Source organism: Penaeus monodon, chromosome 39, assembly GCF_015228065.2.
Source record: "Penaeus monodon isolate SGIC_2016 chromosome 39, NSTDA_Pmon_1, whole genome shotgun sequence".
NCBI classification, from domain to species: Eukaryota; Metazoa; Arthropoda; class Malacostraca; order Decapoda; family Penaeidae; genus Penaeus; species Penaeus monodon.
Genome location: NC_051424.1, coordinates 30,018,671 through 30,028,670, shown reverse-complemented (window position 1 = coordinate 30,028,670; position 10,000 = coordinate 30,018,671). Strand labels below are relative to the sequence as shown.

General features: G+C 43.5%; 1 protein-coding gene across 2 annotated transcripts in view; it reads left to right on the top strand.

Moving 5' to 3' along the window:
* LOC119597438 (mediator of RNA polymerase II transcription subunit 1-like) overlaps positions 1-9,507 on the top strand; it is a 17,506-nt gene extending 7,999 nt beyond the window's left edge. For both annotated transcript variants that reach the window (XM_037947008.1, XM_037947010.1), the window contains exons 6-11: positions 702-813; positions 1,239-1,440; positions 2,302-2,533; positions 3,236-3,416; positions 4,397-4,598; positions 5,369-9,507. In XM_037947008.1, coding sequence (XP_037802936.1) covers positions 702-813; positions 1,239-1,440; positions 2,302-2,533; positions 3,236-3,416; positions 4,397-4,598; positions 5,369-8,846 — 4,407 coding nt within the window. In that variant the 3' untranslated portion in view covers positions 8,847-9,507. The remainder of the gene's footprint in view (positions 1-701; positions 814-1,238; positions 1,441-2,301; positions 2,534-3,235; positions 3,417-4,396; positions 4,599-5,368) is intronic.
* The last annotated feature ends 493 nt before the right edge of the window (positions 9,508-10,000 follow it).

Below are 10,000 nucleotides of genomic sequence, written 5' to 3'. Positions count from 1 at the left end.
TCTCCACATATGCCAACACCACACTACCTAACACAGGCAACTCAGTGCTATACCTGGCATACAAACTCCACATGGACAAACATTTCACTAAACAAGCTTTTACAAATGTAGGCACAAGCAAAACACTTAGCTGACCACTTTCTATAATAGAGAAGCACAACTGCCAGGAGGAGCCAGAGTGAACTCACATGATTCTGCTGCAGATATCAGTCCTCACTCAACATTTACAGACATAGACAAGATAAAAGAGATGTATGTGCACACATGTAAACAACTATAATAATAGATGTAACAATGGTTTAATACAGTAGTGGTGGTGATGATGGTATTTAAATTGGTAAAATGGGTAAGAAAGAGGCTCCATAATACATTTTGGATGTTCAAATTATGTTGTTTCATATGGAAAGAGACTGTGCAACTGACCAGGAGTGCTTCAGTGAGTATAACACATGCAGGTACCAGAACCATTCATATAAATTTTATCTTGTATTCACCCAGCTTGTATAATATAGGATGTATCCTAGTAGCACACACTACAAAATGTTGTTTTTGTGCTTTTAATCATAGTGATTACCATAATAGATTAACAAGACCTGACCATTTCAATGCCTGATTATTACTATTTTTTTTTCTTTTTTTATCTTGCCCTTGTTATTGCTATCATTGTTTCATTTTTCAATAGTCATCCCTCTCTTCCTCAGGCCTTGGAGACCGATTTGACGAAATTGTTTGAGTTGGCGCAGGAGACTCTCACAGACCCCTACAAGTTGGTCCTTAAATCCCCTGTCGGTCTCTTGCAAAGGAGAAGAGGAGGTGAGAGTCTGCATGTTGAGGAAGGAAAGGTTACAACTCCTGTGTCTTCCTCTTGTATTAACCATGCTTGTGACATCACAAAATGAGCTAGTGTGACTTGGCCTTAAGTTTGCATTTTTGCGAGCCAGCCTTCTGAAGAAGAAACAAATTAATTTTTTTTGTGATTTAATATTACAAAGAAGTTTCCTCTCTCTCTATCTTTATCTCAGTCTCTCTCAAGAAATAAATAATGTTCAGAAATAGATATTGAATATGATTTTATTAAAGTTCAAAATTTTAATTATTTAATTACTAAAGATGAATTAAAGTCAGGATAGTACTTATCAGCATCTCAACAATTTGCCAGCTTCTATATTAGCAAAAATGGCCTTAATCTCTGTAGTGCTATTATTGACATGTACCATGCCTTTTTCCATTTGCCACAGGTCATGCCATGCGCCTAGTGTATTTCGTCTCCCCCTATGAGCTGCTGGATGTGCAGGCTGGACGCTCCATCACCCTCACCACAGAGACCCCATCATCGCGGGACCTGTCGCACTATGTCACAGTCAATATTGATGCATCCAACTCCCACAAACTCCAAACCACCACACTCATGATCATCACAAAACAGCCTAATGGCAAGAAGTAAGGGTCTCAGATATATGAAAGTTGCAACATCCTTTGGGCCTTGTTTCTTGCCATTATTGAAGTCTAGGATAGGAAGATGGAGGTTTGAATATTTTTTTTTATGCATTCCTAGTTTCCACGTCTCCTAGCATTATGATACAATACTCTCTCAGGTTTTCCGCATCATGTATCGGTCCCACTGCACCAAAGTATTTGAATTTCAGATATCAGCCATATATCATGATATGAGCCATGTGACCACACATAACAGACTTTACCTTGTGTGCTATGATGAACAGTTTTATACTTAGTATGCTCAGTGGCTCAAGTAGGCTAACCAAGTGTTCAAGATTTCAAGATTCTCTATTACTATGAGTGATATGGACCCCAACTACCTCTAGTAGTGATCACCTCTGGTTCACAGGAATTTGGCAACTTTATCAAGGTTAAGCATCATCTGTACTTTGCCCACATTATCATTATTATCATCTGTATTCTAAACATTCTGAAAATCTTAAATGGTAGAAATTAGATTTTGTAAATAGATCATAGTGAAGGGACACAGTAAATATTACAGTAAAATATGGAAAATGTGAAAATTAGGTAAATCTTCTAAGGGTATCAGCTGATACACCATTGCCAGTATTATGACATTTAAGTCTTATGTCAGTACAAATAAAAAAACATGTGTAATAAAAGATAGTATGTGGTGTTGTATAATGTCTGAAGTATAGATGAAACAATGGTAGGATAGGAACAAAGCTTAGCAATGTAATTTTTCCTTACACTAAATTTTTTTCTTAAATCAAGCCATTCATATATTTGTTTATCTCTATATATAATAGAGTATTTTATTATTGACTCATATATTTATTACAGACTGCCATCCTTTTCGGGGCTGACCAACGACAACAGCATGACACTACCCGCCTGCTTTTCACTCAAACTCCGAAAACCCATGCCTGTGTCCCTGGCTCTGATCCAGCGCATCAATGAGGTGACCTGCCTGGATTGCGTGGATCTGTCCAACCAGCAGTCGCTCATCTCCCTCATTGTGCAACAGGCCACTGATGGCCAGTTCGAGTATAATAGCAACAGGGGCTTGTTTGTGGTGAGGATTTTGTGGTGTTTTCTTTTGTTTTTCTTCTCGCATTTTTCTATTAGCCTTTTTCTTTCATATTTTTTTTATTTGTCTTTCTTCCTTTCTTTTTTTTTTTTTCCATCTCTTCTTGGGTGTAGTTTTTTTTTTCCTACGTAAGTCTTATTTCTTCTTCTTTGTTACTGCCGTGTCATCCTCTGTCTCTTCCTTGTAATTTTCCTTCCCCCTCTCCCTACATTCTCTCCTCCTCCTCTTCCTCCACTACTTTTTACATCTTTCTCTACCTCCCCCATATTTTATTTTTTTCCTCCTCCTCCTCCTCCTCCTCCTCCTCCTCCTCCTCCTCCTCCTCCTCCTCCTCCTCCTCCTCCTCCTCCTCCTCCTCCTCCTCCTCCTCCTCCTCCTCCTCCTCCTCCTCCTCCTCCTCCTCCTCCTATTTTTCTTTTTCCTCCTCCTCCTCCTCCTCCTCCTCCTCCTATTTTTGTCATCATCTTCCAACCAGCAGAAATTGGATCATAAAAATAAATAGCTAAATAATTGGGTGACAAATAACCTCCAGTATATTGCTTGGGACATTAACCCAAGAAATCCAAAGAAAGTCTGCTTATTGGGTAAGGTGCTTAGACATCTTGTGGCTCTTTCTAGCAGCATGAAAAAAGCAAAAGAAAATAATAAAAAAAACAACTAATACAACTTTCGATCCTCTGCCCACAGACCCTGCCAGACCAGCAACACTGCTACTTCATGACAAGCTCCGGGGATCTGCCGGGGGTGATGGTGAGCTCCATCCCGTTCACACACCCTACACACATCACCAACATCCTCATGTGCCTCAGAGCGCAGGCAGCGTTCAATGCACTTATCTCATCGTGCGTGAGACCAGCCAGTAAGCAAGGTGAGGAGTTTGCCTTTGGTTTGTGACCTTGGAGACGGACAGTTAGTCACTGAGGTCTGGTTTTGGTAGCAGTAAAAAAAGAAAAAAGAGAGAAGGACTGTTTTGGTGGTTAATTCCTTACTGTCAATTTCTTCCAGCTTTTCTGCCAGATTTTCCAAGTCTTACCAGGACAGATTTTGGTCTTCAATATTTCAAGATCTTGATTTATGCACCAGATATCGTATGGAGCATCAAATAAAGTAAAAGTTATCACAGTTACCCCCTACACATGAGCAAAAATGAGAGAAAATGTGTATTCATTTGTAATAGTAGAAGGAAGTGACTTCATTATTCATAATTTTAATTTTTGTAGAGGGGGAATAGTAGCAAAAAGAGCTAAATATGAAATGTAAGCAATTTCAGCAGATAGGGTGTTCAGAAATAATTTGCCAATGTTCTTTGACTGTACATTGTATTTATGGATCACTTTTTGGTATCAGGGTCAACTGCTTTTTAAAAGGTACATAGGGATCAATTGTTTATACTGTGACCCCTTGGATCCAGTTGTGTCATAGCAATCGCATCACCAAAAATCTGGGCATTAGGCTTACTTGAATGGCCACTCTGCCGGTTGCCTGCTTGAAGACCAGGCACATGCGAACACGCGTGCGGTAGCAAGACTCTGTTCCTCCTATTTGCAAACTTATTTACACATTTTATGCATATGCATATTTTAGGTTTTTGGCCAATTTCCAATGTCCATATTTGCCATTTGATTTGCATAATCCAGATGGTAATTTTTTTTTTTCTTTGCACAAAACTCCAATCATCTCTCAAGCTAGTCTACAACTGAGTTGAATTCCTGCTGAATATGTTGCACAGGATATTTTGCAAACATCTCCGTGCTGAACATATAAACATATGCATTTATTCACAGATACATACACATACGTGTAACCTTTCAGTCACTCTAACTTACTCCCCAAAAAACTTGCTTTCAGACCCAGACTCAGCATACATGTTTGAAGTGACAGCTGCAAGCCACGAATACATATCTGTCACATTCGAGCATCCGCAGGAAGAGAGCACAGCCACAGCAGAAATTGATCTCACAGACCTCTGCAATGCACGCTGTCGCTTGCACACCCTGACCCCCGACCCAGGTTTCTGCTCCGAGGAGTACGCCACAAAGGTGTTGCAGAGGTAAGCACTTCAGATGTGGGATAAGAAGGAAGGGGCCTTTTATTACTGTAATGTTAGCCTGTTGGATCTGGGTGCCTTTGTATGCTTGCATGTGGCCTAAAATCTGGCCATTAGGCTTAATTGATTGGCAACTCTCCCAGGTGTGTGGCTTGTAGGTAGGCCAGGCCCACACAAACACTTTGCAGTTTCAATACTCTTTGCCTCCCCTTTGCAATATTTTCTTTTTCTGCATAAGTATTGTCATTTAATATACTGTATGAATATGGTAATATATGGTTTTATTTGCACAGGCTCCATATTATTGCTCTGTTCAGGAACAATTACTATAGTAGCACTTCATTATTTGTGTAATATTCAATTTGTAATATTCAATTTTCTGTAATACACCTTGCATTACCAGTCATGGTAGCCAGGAATAAGATCCTAAGCTTGGAAATAATGTCTTCCCTAGAGCTGATGCTCTTCCAGTCATGGCTCATGGACAGTACATTCCACACTCATTTATTAATAGAAATAATGCAAGCTCCCTTTTCTAAATACACACTGACTCAAATCACCCTCCAAGGGCTTTGTATGACTTGATGATCGCATCACCTCGGAGCTATGAAATACTTTCTTGGGTTTGGTTTGGTTTCTCATATGGGTGATTATGAAAAAAATAATTACAGTTAATTATGCAGCTTTAATTCGTAAAGATTTCTTAGCAAATTAGATTTTAATATGTGGTTAATCATAGACCATCTTAGGCATGTTGTCCTCTGTACTCCCAGGTGTTTATCCATCCCGGTAACGATGCGTGCAGTGATGAAGAAGGTGGCCAAAGAGGAGCGTAAGGATGCAGTGACAGGGGGTGACTCAGCTGTGATGATGGGAGGTGGAAAGCTCAACTCAGACCTCAACCAGAACACCAAGTTCTTGTTGAATGAGTATGATAAGTTGGGTATGCGCAGGGACCAGCTGATGGCACCACATGTCAACAACTTGAACAACGTGGTGGCCAATACAGCCCCAGGACATGGCTACTACAATGGGCCATTCCCCTCATCCAACCATCATTCAGGAGGGGGCGATGCCAGCACCAACCCCCTGGCCGCTCTGGGGAATGCCGTGCAGGAGGCAGGCACTCCCCTGGGATATGGGGCTCTGCTGGGTGCTGTCGGCCACAAACCCAACCTCAACCAGCCTTTTTTAGGTGATGCTAAACCGGCAAAAGTCCGGAAGAAAAAACCGGGGCTGGACCTGGACCGCAAGAGCCCCAAGTATGGGGACGATGTGGTCATCGACCTGGATGAGAGGAGCTCCGACTCTTACCTGGGTGAGGGCGTGCCAGCCATTGTGGACAACATGAAGCGCAGGGATGTCAAGATGGAGAAATTACAGACCATCTTCAACAAGAGGAGATCATCCAGTGACAGTGGTACCACAGACATCGCTACCACTGACCTTGCTGCCCTTAGAGAGCAGGTGTATGGGGCTGCCAATGCTGCCAACTTTGCAAAGATCAACTCCTACTCCCACAAAGACAGTAAGGACATCAAGAAAGTGAAGAAACCCCGGACAGATGGGCCCGACTCACGCAAGTCGCCAATCGTGCTAGACCTAACGGAGACAGAAAGCTCCAGCAAGAAGTCTGGCAGTGGCAGTGGCAGCAGCAGCAGCCATAGCTCTTCCTCTTTAAGTGCGGCACTGCTGAAGCGGCCTGGAATTGAAATTATCCCTATCCCGGGCAGCACCACACCCATCTCAATCCCTTCCTCCATAACTGTCACTCCCGTCATTAAGTCGGCTGATGACAAGAACAAGGACAAGAAGGACCGGCGCGACAAGAAGGACCTGGATCGGAAGGACAAGAAGAGGAAGCGGGACGATTCGCCCAGCAGCAACAGCTCCAGCAGTAGCAGTAGCAGTAGTAGTAAGCCCTCAAAGGTGCAGATCATTAGCAGCAACCTAAAGCACTCCCCCATATCATCGCTGGAGAAGTTTAAGAGCGAGAGTGGCAGCAAGTCGGGGCTCACGGGCATCACAGTCAAGCCTAGCACCCCTCCCTACCAGTCCCCTTCCAAGAAGCCATCACTGTCGCCTGGCATGACAAAATCCATGATCCATAATAAATTGTCCGTGAGTCCCACCCACAAGCCAAACAAGGTCATCTACAGCCCCAACCAGAGCAGCAGCAGCCATTCCTCCTCGCCCAAGGGGAGGAGCAGCCCCAAGCCCTCCACAGGGAGCCCCAAGCACCCCAGCATGTCCCCCAAACATACCAGCCTCGGGAAGCCCAGCATGACTCAGCTGAAGTCTGCCTCCCCAACTTTTTCCAAGCCATCTCTCTCTCCCAAACTCAGCAAGAGCAAGGATAAGGAGAGAAGCTCCAGCTCTAGCCCCTCCCGGCCCCTGCCCTCCAGCTCCTCTTCTTCCTCCTCCTCAATGTCCTCCTCCTCCTCCTCCAGCTCCTCATCCTCCCTTTCCAAGCCAAAGGTGTCATCCAGTTCATCCTCAAGTGGAACAGAGAAGTTAAAAAGCAGCTTAAGTGATGCTCTGACAATCACGAAGGTGTCCACAGGTGAATCATCCTCATCTTCTTCATTAGCCACCTCCTTCCTGGCAAACTCACAGTCCAACACATCATCAACTTCGATGGATGAGAAAGCACCATCGTTCCCAGTGGACAAGGCCAAGGCATCCCCGCCCAAGAATCGGAAAGGTTCCAGTCTGTCAGACATTGTGGATAAGCTAAGAGCAGGTGTGGGAGGCACTGCTGATGCTGTCACTATTATCGAGAAGAATGAGAAGGATGACAAAGAATCATCTAAGACAGGAGCAGGAGAGGGCAAGAAAACAGGAGACAAGAAAGAGGAGTTCACTGTCAAACCTTCCACAGGATTGAAGCTCACTATCAACAAGGCCAAGATGAAGGAAGGCAACCTCTCTAAATCATCCTCCTCCTCACCCAATGCTAAGCCTTCACTCTCAAAGTCTCCATCAGGCTTGAAACCAGGAGTTATAAGTGGGCCAGCTTCCAAAAAGTCCATTTCCAGCCTTCCCCCTATCCCCAAGTTGCCTCCATCATCTGTGTCAAATGTAACGGCAACAGCAGTTTCTCCACTTGGTACAACATTACCAGGGGTCCACTCAAGCCCCCTGCAGTACCAGAGAGAACGGGTCAAGGACAAGGATAGGGAAAAGGACCGTTCTAGTTCTGGGGAACGGCCCAGACCCAAAGAAACTTCCCCAGCCAAATCGCTGAACAGCTCGTCAGATAGCAAGAAAGACAGCCCCTCTAATAAGAGTTCCCTTACTAAACCGGTGTCAAAAGATGATCACAGTTTGTCACAGGTGTCAAGTCATAGAAAATTGGAGTCGTCAGAGAGCATAGACAAATTAAGCAAGTCGGTATTTCAGAACGAATCAGGAGATAAAATTGAGAAATCCAGCACCACCAAGGCTGAAGCTGATTCCACTCATAGCACAACTGCAGACTCTTCAGTGTCAAACAAGTTGTCTGATAGTTTTTCTGAGAAAGGGGGTGTGGGCCACCACAATAGCTTGACAGGTTCCACTAAACTCTCCACTTCTGTGTCTAGTTTAAGTTCTGGCACCCAGGCTGCTCCGTCATCATCGAGTGATATGATCCGGCAGCGTGACGTGTTCCAGCAGCCCCAGTTCAAGCCCAGCAAGGAGGCAAAGGAGGATACCAAGCCCAAGTCAGACATTCCCCTGCCACTGCCAAGGCCATCTGTTAGTTCAAGTAGTAGTGGGGCCATGACAACGTCAGATCACCTTCCCTCAGACCCAGTGCCATCCCTGACACCCACCTCCTCCTCAGCCAGCCTCAACTCCAGCATCCCTCCCCCGCGCCAGCCACCGCCCCCGCACTCTGCCTCTAACAAGTCTGCGGATGGCATTGACCACAACTCTGGCTCAAGTCTGGACCTCCATGACAAGTCCAAGTCAAGTGAGAGCCTTGTTGCAAGCATGCCAGGCCCCCCTCCCTCAAGCCTTGCCATGAGCCAGCCTCCTCCCCCCAAGACAACAACCCCGACAGTAGGCTACCCCCCCTCCTCACCCTCCATGTCCTTCAAGATTGTGAAGTCCCCAGCACCAGTTGCCTCCCCATTAAACATGATCTCGCCTCATCCAGTGGCATCCCCTCTGAACATGATCTCGCCCCACTCGGTAGCCTCATCACCTTCTTCATGCATTATCGATGACGACCTCATGGACGAGGCGCTAATGGGCACGCGCAAATAGCGTCAACTTCTGTGTCATTTTTTATCATGGTATTGTATGGCGTACGTTCACCAGTATTTTATTTATTTGCCGATTGTCTCTTTAAGGAGTGGTTAAGGACTGATGTACAAAATATAGCATAATGACTATGCACAAACAGAGTGATGTGTGTGCGGTATGCTGCGCCTTGATTGGTGATAGAAGAGCAGCTATCGTCATGTGTCCAAATGCAGAGCTCTCTAACCCAGAGTGGATGAGAGAACCAGTGAGGTTAGAGGCCTGAATTAAAAAAGCAACTTCTATGTCAAGTGTGTATCCACCTTCAAAGTACATAAAGTGGAGAGTGTAATTATGAACACAAGCATGAATCCCAACTACCAATTGCCTTGTTTTCATTTTTATTATTACTATCAATTTCTTCTTTCTTATTCTTTCCCATGAAAAATTAAATTGGAACTCATGCTTGACAAATGCTCATGGAAAAGTATTCTTGCTTTCCTGATTCTCAGTTTTCTTCTCTTTTCCTCTCTCTCACTTCTCCCTCTCTCTCTGTCTCTTTCTCTCTCTTTTCTTAAGATTACATTCCCTGAAGAAAATTTACAGGTTTTTCTATTGTATAGAAATGAGATTAGTCTTGTAGAGTGAATATCAATTTCAGTGTTATTAAATGTTTAATATCAAAGATTTTTTGTGTTATTTCCTCTTTTTATAGAAGTACAATTATTTTTTTAAACAGTTTAAAAGCAGTGGAACAAACTTCCGTAGAACACAATTTTTTTTCTTCTTCTTTTTCTTTTCACCTCTATGTTATTTCTCAACTAAAAGTTATGCAAATACTTATTCAGTGTCTTCTAGTATATTTGAATTCTAAATACAATTATACAACATTATCAAATTACTACTATAGCAGTTTTACACTCTACAATAGTAGAGTGTAAAAAAATGTATGTATAATTATTAGTGTTACCCATATTGTGAAATACACTTCATACAGACAACACAGCATAACGATAATCATAGTAAACTGCAAGGATAATTCTGAACTAATCCTAAATGTCAAGTATTTAAATCAAACTTAAACTATAACCAGGAAGATTAAACCAGTGGTTCTTATCATTTGCCACACTTCTGCCTCTAGTACTTGGTCATTACTTGCATGCCCCCTCCCCCCCCTC